This window comes from Oreochromis aureus, linkage group 6 (genome assembly GCF_013358895.1).
Source record: "Oreochromis aureus strain Israel breed Guangdong linkage group 6, ZZ_aureus, whole genome shotgun sequence".
In the NCBI taxonomy this organism is placed as follows: Eukaryota; Metazoa; Chordata; class Actinopteri; order Cichliformes; family Cichlidae; genus Oreochromis; species Oreochromis aureus.
Window position 1 is genome coordinate 29,943,806 of NC_052947.1, and position 11,828 is coordinate 29,955,633.

Here is an 11,828-nt window from a genome sequence, read left to right on the forward strand (position 1 = left end):
AAAAAAAATCTTGGCGAGATAAGCTTATCTCATTGTTTGGTTTAATGACAAATATAAAGCCACATCAATTTGCTACTGTTGCATGCGGCATGGTCTCAATTGTGGCAGGTTTTAGACTGGTGTTAAAGAATAACATTTCAACCTTGTCACCGTTATTTACAGCATAACCTGATATTTTATGTAATTTTAATTTTAAACAATTTTTTAACCATGTTAAAAATCCTTTTTGTAGTCTTTCTGTGTTAGTTGAGCATGACAAATAGTAATTGCTGACTTAAAGTTAGAAAAACTGCCTTATAAAGTGAGACAGATTAGTGAGTTCCAGCGTGTTTATTTACTTGGAGGGGAGCAATAGCATACACAGTGAACGTCTATGTGAGTGCTTGTCAGGGCAATCTTCCTGAGCCTTTTTTTAATAAATCTTTTCCGATGTTATCCTGGGAACAGATATGTGTGTGACACTCTTACAGAGAAACAATTCAGCTATATAGTGTGCTAGTACATGATCTGGGAGAAAAACAGAGAGATACATTCTCTCAGCTTACTAATAGGTGTTGCATAGCCTTACTTAAAATGTCCAACCTATTACTGATTTCCAGAAATACAGGGTGAATACACAGTGCTAGGCATGTTGGTCACGGACATTATATGCATAATATTATAAATATTTTTAATTTACTTCAAGCAAATCATTCTAGGGGTTTAATCTATGAAACATTTTTTGTTTGAAATATTTTTCTGTGGATTCATAAAATATAAATTCTTTCAGATTTTGATATCTAAATCCCCTAACATGTCAGACAGTGAGACAGCCCATGTAAAGTAAGACAATGGAGAGTATTAAAATTGTGTTTAAGTGATAATAATAGTAAATTTAAAATATACTAAACTGTTCACTTTATTTTTCTTTTTATATTATGTTTTCTATATAATATTTCATTTATAAATACATTTATATAATTTCCATAAATGTAAAACAACAGCAGTTTTAAAGCTGTTGATATAATTAAAATAAGCAAGCATTTTGTTAAGAAATTGATGTTGCCATATAAGACTTTTAATATGAAGTAAAAAGATAACAATAGCGAAAAGTATATTTTATTATCCAGAGTGGTCTTTATTACTGGTTGAGTTTTGGACCTCTCTCTTAAATATAGATCTACATAGCTTAATTCCGATTATAGACAGTTACATTGCATGTTAAGGGGTACAACCATTATAAAACTGGGAAAATATTTGCATATCATAAACTCTTTTCTTCGTTTAAGGTATATGTTTACTACACTCAAAAGCTAATACAGCTGTCCACTTAACAGCCTGTTTCAGGTGAATACACTGTGAAAAAAAAAAAAAAAAAAAAAAGTAGTTCCGTCTCAGCACATGCCATCTGCTCAACGGTCTCAAATTCGCATAAAAAAAATAATGGTATCAATTTTTAACATGCATAACGAGTGCTGTGAAATTTTAGCTTCATATATCTAATACTTTAAAATATATATTTTTATGATAAATGGTCAGTTGACCCACTGGCCTTTCTTTCACACACTGAACATTGCTTCTGGTAATCTGTAGGTTCCAAAAAGTGTTGGAAACATTGCACATTTTTGTAATCACTAAATACTGGCATCACACAATTGCTGAACATTCATGATGCAACCCCCCCCAGAGTATCTCTACTGGATGGAGATCTTGTGACTATGGAGAACATTTGAACACAATGAACTCATTCTCTTGACACTACCAACTGTATTTCATTTGTATATCAATAAAATTTAAATGAAGCTGTCTCTCCTGTCATTCTTAACTAGATGATGTTGTTACAACATTTTCATAACCTGAAATTTTTTGATATTATGGAAAATATGTATGTCTCCAACTAACTACAGTACAAAAAAGAGAAGTGTTAAGAGAACCGTGTTGCCTAGATATGACATAATCAAAACCATTTATTCATACAGCACTGCAACATTTATTGGCAAACTTATTCAGTTTCATATTTCCTAATAAACCATGAAATGTATCTGTCAAACATTATCAGTATTTTGTTCAATTACTAAATTTCTTTTCTTATTTGTAAGTCTTGAATTTTATGTGATAGGACACCTAAGGTGGTGATAAGTCTGTCTGATGAAAGTGTTTAACTGAAGAGGACTTATAGAGGACATTTTATGTTAACATTCACAGCTTATGAAAACATCAACACAATTAATTTTTGTTTTTCTGTTTAAAGCGCATATTGCAGGCAGCAATGAACACATGTCGGTAGATATTGTGGCTTAAAAAACTCTGATAATGATGGAAAATCAATTGTGGAAAATTCATTTTTGAATATTTTTTTAAAGATTTTGTTCAGATAAAATGAAAATATTTGGATTCAATTTGACTTTAAAGCATTGTTTGAGATTTAAGACTTATCTAAAAAAGAAATTGCTTAAAATTAAATGACTAAAACAACTCTGGGCTAAACAGTGAAAGAGAAAGCAGCGGTTAAAAGCATGTGACCTTCCATCTGATAACCTCGTTAGCTACAACAAAGCCAACAGCCATTAGAAACATTGCTCATATTTATGTAAAATTACACAGATTTTTTAAAATCGATTTTTCCATGAGCAAATATAAAGAGCAAATTGTCAGCAGCATTAAAAGAATTACAATAGATCTGATTGGTGTCCAGCTTAAAAAATCCCAGATAAATACAGAAATGATACAAAATATAATTTATTGTAAAGTGTTCAAACTGTTATGATGTTATAATGTTAAGATATGGTTTAGATTAAGGCAGGGATAAGTAAATATTAATTATTGCCTATGTGTCCTAAGAAAAAATGTTTCTGGAGGCGGTACCTCGGGGCTATAAAGTACAACATACAGCAGTAACCACTTCCTGTCCTCTCGCAACTCGGACGCTTTGGTCGTTTGCAATCTCTGAATTTACAAGATTCCACTCTGAATTTGAATCATTTGTTCAATTTGTGTGTTAGCAGCATGCCTCTTCAGTTTGCACTATGTCCCGGCAGAATGATCGGTGGCTCCCATCCGTGTTTCATCATTGCTGAAATTGGACAAAACCACCAGGGAGACATTGAGATTGCTAAAAAAATGATCAAGATGGCAAAGGTAAATTAAATGAATTTTTTTCTTAAAGAGCTTTTAACGAATATTATTTAAAACATACTTCTTTTCTCTTCTCTTCTTAGGACTGTGGTGCCGATTGTGCTAAATTCCAGAAAAGTGAATTAGAGTACAAATTCAGCAAGCGAGCCTTGGAGCGCCCTTACAATTCAAAGCACTCCTGGGGGAAAACATACGGTGATCACAAGCGTCACTTGGAGTTCAGTCATGATCAATACAGGGAACTAAAAAAGTATGCAGATGAAGTTGGCATCTATCTCACCGCCTCTGGCATGGATGAGGTATAAGGAAAAAATTAATCCCGGGAACTATGTGTGTGCAATGACTTTCACTTCAATCCACAGGGACAGTGTGGTACTCAACAATGTGCTGAGTATTGATGCATATTTCTCACACTTGCAATCGAAGAAAAAAAAAAAAACTACCCACTGTTACAAACTAGAAAGAAAAACCTATATACTTAAGCCATTCCAGTCTGGAGATCAAGTGGTTCTATTGTGTTGTGGGGGAAATTTAAAATTTTGTAAAACCCCACCACGGGGTTAAGTGGACACAAAATCAAGGTTTAATACAAATCAATACAAAGTTGATGTCAATAATTACCTTTATCCTCTGTCCTTGTCGTCATGGTCTCTTCCAAGATAACAATACTCCACTCCACACAGCACAAGGAATCACTCAATAATTTGAGAAAATGATGTGAATCGAATGCTATGACCTATACAGACACCGTAACCTATCTGAACACCTATGAGAGATATGGGCCAAAGGCAATATCTTTTGCAGGATAATGTTCCATCCTTCCTGTAGCTCTCAGGAGATTTGCACACTCAGTGCTGAGACACAATAAAGCCATTATGCCTGATATATACATTTTAGCATTCTTTGGTTATATGTTTGAATTTTTCAGTGTATATATGTATCTGATATCCATAGATGGCTGTGGAGTTCCTTCATGAGCTGGATGTGCCCTTCTTCAAAGTTGCCTCGTGTGACGCGAACAACTTTCCATATCTGGAGAAAACCGCCAAAAAAGGTACAAGGCATTTTGCGAGTAACCTCAAATCACTCTTACCTAAACTGTCGTGGGAAACAACAAGTCTGCAGTGTGCAGTGCATTTTATAGCTGATCCCACCTTGTGGGAGTAGTCCCTTGTAAAAAAAAAAAAAAGAAAAAAAAAAGAGCTCTCTGATAGAGACTTCATTTGAGCGCTGAAATAGTGGGCAGCATTAAAAGTACAACAACATGACAACATAAAAAAATTACAAATACTGCTACACTGATATGTTATTTCTAAATATCACCTGAATTTTCTCTTTTATTCTGAATCTGTAAGTTTTGTTTGTCTGCCCTGTTATGATGAGCTAATTTTCATTATTAAATTTAACTACACACCTTACATTCTTCCCCCTCTGAACAGTATATTGGATTACATAATACATATGTCATTGTCAGGGCGACCCATGGTGATATCCACTGGGATGCAGTCCATGGAAACCATACGCCGTGTCTACAAGACAGTAAAGGAGCACAAGCAGAACTTCACCCTCCTGCAATGCACCAGCGCCTACCCTTTGGATCCTAAAGAGGTCAACCTCAGTGTGATCAAGGTAATAGAATAATTTCCTCATACTCAGTCATCATGTTCTATGCAAGGTTATTATCGTTAACGAAAACTAACGAAATGAGGAAAACAAGAAGTGAAAAAACATTTTCGTTAACGGAAATAAAAATAAAAACGAGACTTTGCGAAAAAAGGAAAACTAACTAAAACTGTAATGAGTGTTAACAAAACTAACTAAAATTAACTGAATTTATAGCAAAAATGTGTTTAGTTTTCGTTGATGTGTGCGTGCCAGACAATAGTCAAGGGTGAAAATGAAGTTTAGTTTCCAGGTTTTTTTCTTGCTGTGACTCATTATGTCAGCAGGTGGCAAGTACGTTAGTCCAGTCGTCTGTGTTGCTGCTCATGTCAGGAAAAGTCGGGAGAAAGCGCCAGAGTCCAATTTGGGATTACTTTGAATATGAGTGTTTTGGATAAAGCAAGTGTCTTGTAGTGGAAAGAGACAAATTATGAGGGACATTTCTAAAGGGAAAAAAATCCCACAAACCTTAAAGTGCACTTGAAAAGCTCACACAAGAAGGCTAACCTAGCTTACCTTGAGAAGCTAAGGGAGCACACTCAACCCTCATCCCCAGAAACAGAAGCTAACCCCAGGCAAAGCAGCGTGATGCATCCCGAGACAACAGGACTGGGATATCTACATAACTGTGTGAGTCAATTGCCTTCAAAAAGTTTATCAATTCACTTGAACCAAAATTACGAACAGCCGCTGCTGCAAGAGTTAATAGTCTCATTGGGGCCAAGATATACCTTTTATAGTTGCCTGGTATCAGTGGTTGTTCATCTGCCCTTATTTATTTATTTATTTATTTAAAGAACCCATAGGTGGGAATGTGAGTTGTCTGTCTCTGCGTGTTAGCCCTGCGACAGACAGGCGACCTGTCCAGGGTATGGTAGCTGGAATAGCAACATACCCAAGGATAAGCAGAAGAGCATAACTGACATGATGAAACTGGGATTTTGTTACACGTAATTATTGCAAACACAACTAAAACTATAACTGAAACTAATCAAAACTAAACTGAAACTAAGGATTTTCAAAAAAAATAAAAACTAAACTAAACTAGCAAACAATTGGTAAAAACTAATTAAAACTGATATAAAATTGAAAATCTTCAGTCAAAACTAAATAAAAATAAAAACTAATGAAAATTGCAAAACTATTAAAACCCTGCTATTAAAACCCTGGTTCTATGATTATTAGTGAAGTGTCGGTCGCAAACGAAACGGCTCTTAGAGCTGGATCTTTGAAGTGAACGATGCGAGCCGGCTCCTTGCTTCTTCTTTTTTTCTTTCGATCACCCTCTCTCTCTCCCTCTCTCTCTCTCGCACTTTTTTTTCTGCTTCACTCAGCATGTGAGCCTTGTGCTTGCGCTGAGCAGAGCGGGGAGGGGTGGTAGTTACACTCGCAGTAGCACAGGAACAGAGCAGGAGGGAAAGAGAGAGAAAGAGAGCCAGGGGCAACAACAAGAGACAACATCGTCACATTAGAAAGGTATAGTAATCATTTTTCAAATCAGTTTTCTGTGCAATATGTGTAATTATAACTCTTTTTTTTTTTAGTAATGACCTCAATACTGATCACAACAAATATGGGAAATGTCTCCAACATCCACAAACATTTGACCCAAAGCATACAATTAATTTGCGTGAATGTAATGTCTTTGATATGTTGCTTAGTACTGGTTGTCACTCTCATATCGGAGTCACTGAGAACCCAGCGAGAAGCAATAAGTGATATCGATAATGGAATTGTTAAATTCTTATCAACAGTTTATAAAATAAATCCAGTGTTTTCTTTACTCTGCCCTATCTTTTAGATTTCCATAAACTTCGATGTTGTTCTGCTCTGGTACTGAGCAGTTTAGGCTCTTTGCACTTGACTCTTTGCAAAAAGTTTAATCTCTAGTGCCTTTTTAAAGATTTATTTTTTTTCTGCAATTATACCATTAATTGGTTCTATCATTAACGATACAGATTTTGCAGTTTAGTGCAATTAAGGAAAAGGCTGCCCAAATGTATGCTAGCTTAGCCTGTTATAAGGGTCGACTGTATTAGCATGCCTTCTGAAACATACCTTCTTAAAGTTACTAATGCCAAACAGATGCCACATTATATATCCTACTGTCTATACTATCATTTAAATGGCTATGCAGATCATTAAATGCTCTTACAAAAAGCAAATGTACCTTGGTTTGCTGAAAGAGGAAATCCTTGAAAACAGCAGATCAAGGGTCTATGGAGCCTTGGCAGTTTCCAGCTGGACCAGTTAGTGACCAGTGTTGTGTCCATTCAAGTAATCACATCACTGTTGTTGCTGAGAAGGTTTTAAACTGTCTAAACAATAAAGAAAATTCTCTCTGGAATATGGTGAAGAGTCCCAAAGGAAACTAAAAGTCATATGAAATGGAATGTACTGGAGAGGCAGGGTGTGGGATTGTTTTTCCATCTCTTCATACATGGCACATTGCCAGAGATGAAGACTCATTAACCACCTTAATAGAGCAGGTCATTGTAGTTGATATGAAGAAAGTCAAGATTTTTTTAAACATCTAAAGTCCACATCTTTTTGTCAACAAGCTAACACAACATTTAGCTCAACAGTTACTTAACTTCAAATCCATTCTTTAAATGTTATATGATATTACAGTGTCATCTTACACTATCACCAAGTTTTGTAGGTACTCCTTTCTAGAGAGAAGGAACCTGCCAATGAAAGACTTGAGAAACCAGTGTTTGTGTACCCCCTGTGCTTAGATGTCTATTTTTTCTGGAAGACATTCCAGGAGGAATTTCCAGATGTTCCAATTGGATATTCTGGACACGAGCAAGGCATCTACATCACTGTGGCTGCTGTGGGAATGGGAGCAAAAGTTGTGGAACGCCATGTGACCCTAGATAAGACCTGGAAGGGAAATGACCATGAGGCATCCCTGGAGCCTTCCGAGCTGGCAGAGCTGGTCCGAGCAATCCGACTGGTGGAGACGGCAATGGGATCACCAGTCAAGCAAATGTTGCCATGTGAGAAGACCTGCCATGATAAGGTTAGTTTAATTCATTTAGGAGGAAATTTAGCAAAAAGGTAAAAGTTGAGACTGGAAGTCTGCATTTCAAGCTTGATCTTTTATTATTTCTCACAAGTTACTCACAAGTGCCACTTCATTAATTTAATTCAATTCAGTTTTATTTATATATCACCAAATCACAACAACAGTTGCCTCAAGGCACATTATATTATAAGGTAAACAACCCTACAATAATCAGTGTTGGGAAGGTTACTTTTAAAATGTATTCCACTACAGATTACAGAATACATGCCCCAAAATGTATTTTGTAACGTATTCCGTTACGTTACTCAATGACAGTAACGTATTCTGAATACTTTGGATTACTTATTATATTATCGTGCTTTTTACAACTACATGAATGTACTATTGCTGTGTGAATTATGACTTTTACTGAAGGTTACTCGCCATACCAATACCGACTAGATTTTTAAATCTTAATATAAAATAAGTAACAGTAGGGTGACATTAGGTAAGGCTGCACTTTTTGCAGCGCTCTCCTATCGAAAACTATTCCGCGCATATATAAAACGGGTTCGCGTCTCCAAACCGTAGTAAAGGGACCTCTGGCTAATACGTCAGGTTCGTGTTGGGCTCGTAGCTGAAAACTAGCTTTACTTTGTTGTCTGGGTCAACTTTGTTAGCGAGAGACAGAGAGAGGCGTTGAAAGGCTGCTCCAACTGAACTTATTGTTTGGAAGGAAAACACGAACACAGTGTACAGTCGAGTCTTAATAGCTTACTTACAACTGGGCTCGTCAGGCACTCTTTTTGGCTGCAGTGGTTATTATTATATTTACATGCTTCCAGCTCCCGTTTCTGGTCGGTGACAACTCGCACTTTTCCTTTTTCTCCCTCCCTCGCTCACAGACACATAACGGGTATGGCAGTCCATTCTCCCTGTAGCACGGACTACACTGCCCATGAAGCTACATTATTTATTATATTGTGTATATTGTGCATTTTGCTATTTATCATACTGTTTATTTTAATCTTACTGTACAGCGCTTTGTGACTACCTGTCTATGAAAAGCGCTTAATAAATTAACTTTACTTACTTACTTACATTCTTTAGGGCTATGCATGTAACACTCTGTCTATTGCCTTCATATTAAATCATTTTTGTGAATAATTTTTTAAAATATTTCTTCATGTCATTATGCGAGCCGCAAGTAGGGGTGACATGGGCAGCGAGATTGAGACACAGGCATTAGAGCCTCTTAATGCGTGTTTTGTTTGAGGCGTGGAAACCAAAAATAGAAAGGGCATAGCCGAACATATGAAACAGGAAAGTACCGCCGTGTAATCCCTTTATTTCAGCAAAGTAACTGTATTCTGAATACCACCTTTTTAAACGGTAACTGTAACGGAATACAGTTCCTCATATTTTGTATTTTAAATACGTAATGGCGGTACATGTATTCCGTTACTTCCCAACACTGATAATAATACAGAGAAAACTCCAATAATCACATGACCCCCCTAGCTGAATTAAAGTGCACTAAGTGCACTACTGGGGTCCCTTTTGTACAACTACACACATTTCACATGTCTTTTTACAAGACATTTCTCTGTTATTCTGTTCCAAATATATTTATCTTTTTCCTTTAAGTGCATATGTGCCAGAAATTAGACATTTTGTTGCTGTTGCATAAAAGAAGGTTTATAGTAAGTCTCACTTCATGTAGGGTCTATCCATCACGTTTAAAGTACCTTTTGAATATTCTGCCAAAGGGGGCTTTACCATCACTGGGCATGAGACAGGTTACAGCCTGGACAAACAGAGAGACAACAATACACTGTCACATCCACGATCAATTTAAAATCAATCATTAACCTAAGAAGTATGTCCTTGCACTTTGGAAGAAAACTCACTGTGGGAACTTGCAAACACACTCATGTTCAAACCAAATAGCTTCATACTACAATAGTGCTAACAATTTCAGTGCCACGTTGTGTAATAGCAGGTTATAATTACCATAAAATACAACCATATACTTATGCAACATTTGGCAACGTGGCAATACCTTATTTGTGAGATGGATCAAGTTGTTCCCATAGAAATGATAAATGTTTAGTATTTATATGTTGTTAATCTAACTGTGATTTCTGTATTCTTTGTTTTCTGCACAGCTGGGCAAGTCAGTGATAGCTAAGGTGGCCATTTCCAAAGGTACAGTGCTCCGCCTGGACATGTTTGCAGTGAAGGTTGGTGAGCCAAAGGGCATCCCTCCAGAGAACATGCAGAACCTGGTGGGCAAGAAGATCAAAGTGGATGTGAAGGAAGATGACAGCATCTTGGCTGACATGATAGAATGAATAACCCTCAAAACTGATGGAAGAGAGGCAGGCACAGGTGATGTGAACAGACAGAGAAACAGCAAATAAGGGAAGAAAATATGGGCTTAAATGAAGATAAAGTGGGTATCTGATCAAATTAATGGGAAGAGAGGAATTGTCATTACTCTGCATAATTTGCACAAATAAAGCAAAATAAATGTAAACATGTCTGTACTTCAGAATTAGAATGCAGCTTAAGGTGCTCTATCTGTATGCTTTAATCCACTGTTTGTATGCAAAGGCCTTTTAGGAAAAATATCTGCATATTCTCATGTTAGGAATAAATGTTTACGTTTACAGCATCAGATGCAAACATATCTGATGTGCAAACATTTTCCGCCAAGATAAGGAAACAACTGTATATGAGATTTGTCAAAACTGACACATGCACTTTATAAGATTATACAAACACTTTCACTATTTTGTGAGAGATTTTTTCCTGCTTTATTTTCACAGCGCGAATTATTGAGAAAAATGGTGATATATGGTTATATAGGTTCCACACCAATCAAACACACCTTTACCACCTGTCATTTTTGCAGGCTTTACATTTGGAGAAATGATTACGGTCCTGAATTTCTTTAATAATTATCTTTTAAATAAAAAAAGTTCTAAAAACATCTAGTTTGCATTAAATTTATTCTGGAGTGATTCATCCCTTCCCATCCGAACATTTAAATATAACAAAATGTGTGAATACAGAGGCTTCACACCAATTAGACACAGTTTAGTATACCCAAGCTGGTAACTTAGATAAGTACGCAGTATTGAGTATAATTAGGTGTTAGGTACACATTAGTATGTAATTTACAAACACAGATATAAACAGTTTGTAAGTTTAAATATAATAATGAGAATATATTTATACTTTATACTTTAGAAACAGTGGAATCAACATTTAAACAGTTGTCTCTATTACTTGTTCATGCTATCATGAAAATTTATATGCAAAATATTTAAATGTACATTTATAACTAAGACAATGTTTTTCAGGTTTTATAAACATTTATTGCAATCCATGGGTAATTCAGGCACTTAATAGTTGTTAGTTAAATACTCTGGGTGACCTCATCAAAAGTGAAGCTCATTTATCCCTTAAGCATTTGTTAATGAAATTAGAAGGCCAGCAGTACCACAAAAGTGTCGGCTATTTTTGAAATGAAAAAATAGAAAAGAAAAAAAATGGAAACAGGCAAAGCACAAAGTGATAAACAGCATACAAATCTTTATTGCAAGAGTCAACCTTAACCCGCTTCAGCTTTACAGACTGAAATGTATGTAGGATGAGAGTGTGAAGGATTGGGAGGGGTTTAAGAGAGAAGCATTGAGCAACTTAAGGAACAGGCTACTCTCAGCTTGAATATACTGAACCTCCTGCAGTTAAAATTCAACGTTAATTAGGCTATCTTAAAACAACTGTGAATATTTCACAGAGAATATTGCCTTGCACTTTAAAAACTTTACTGTGGGTTTAGGTGCCAAGTTATTTTTTAACTAGATGCTCAAGGAAGATTACTGCTTTACTTCTGCACCATAAATGCATCACAGAAATAAGAGCGAAAAAAGATGTGGGAAGGCTGTGGGATGTTATTGTTTTGACTGTAAACTATAACATAATACAGCATAACATAACATTTTAATGACTATAAAAGGAAAAAACACTTTGT

General features: G+C 35.9%; 1 protein-coding gene across 1 annotated transcript; it reads left to right on the forward strand.

The window, feature by feature from the left end:
• Nucleotides 1-2,731: 2,731 nt before the first annotated feature.
• LOC116310553 (sialic acid synthase-like) lies at nucleotides 2,732-10,781 on the forward strand. Its single transcript, XM_031727393.2, has 6 exons — nucleotides 2,732-3,117; nucleotides 3,198-3,413; nucleotides 4,069-4,168; nucleotides 4,589-4,743; nucleotides 7,535-7,801; nucleotides 9,955-10,781. The coding sequence occupies exons 1-6, from the start codon at nucleotides 2,986-2,988 to the stop codon at nucleotides 10,138-10,140; spliced, it is 1,056 nt and encodes a 351-aa protein (XP_031583253.2). The 5' UTR covers nucleotides 2,732-2,985; the 3' UTR covers nucleotides 10,141-10,781.
• The last annotated feature ends 1,047 nt before the right edge of the window (nucleotides 10,782-11,828 follow it).

What these genes read in the sequence shown, in the direction of transcription:
- LOC116310553 (XM_031727393.2), top strand. Translation starts at nt 2,986, where the DNA reads ATGCCTCTTCAGTTTGCACTATGTCCCGGCAGAATGATCGGTGGCTCC. An exon ending in CCGCCTCTGGCATGGATGAG is followed by an intron (nt 3,414 to 4,068) that starts GTATAAGGAAAA and finishes TGATATCCATAG; the next exon opens with ATGGCTGTGGAGTTCCTTCA. An exon ending in AGAAGACCTGCCATGATAAG is followed by an intron (nt 7,802 to 9,954) that starts GTTAGTTTAATT and finishes TTTTCTGCACAG; the next exon opens with CTGGGCAAGTCAGTGATAGC.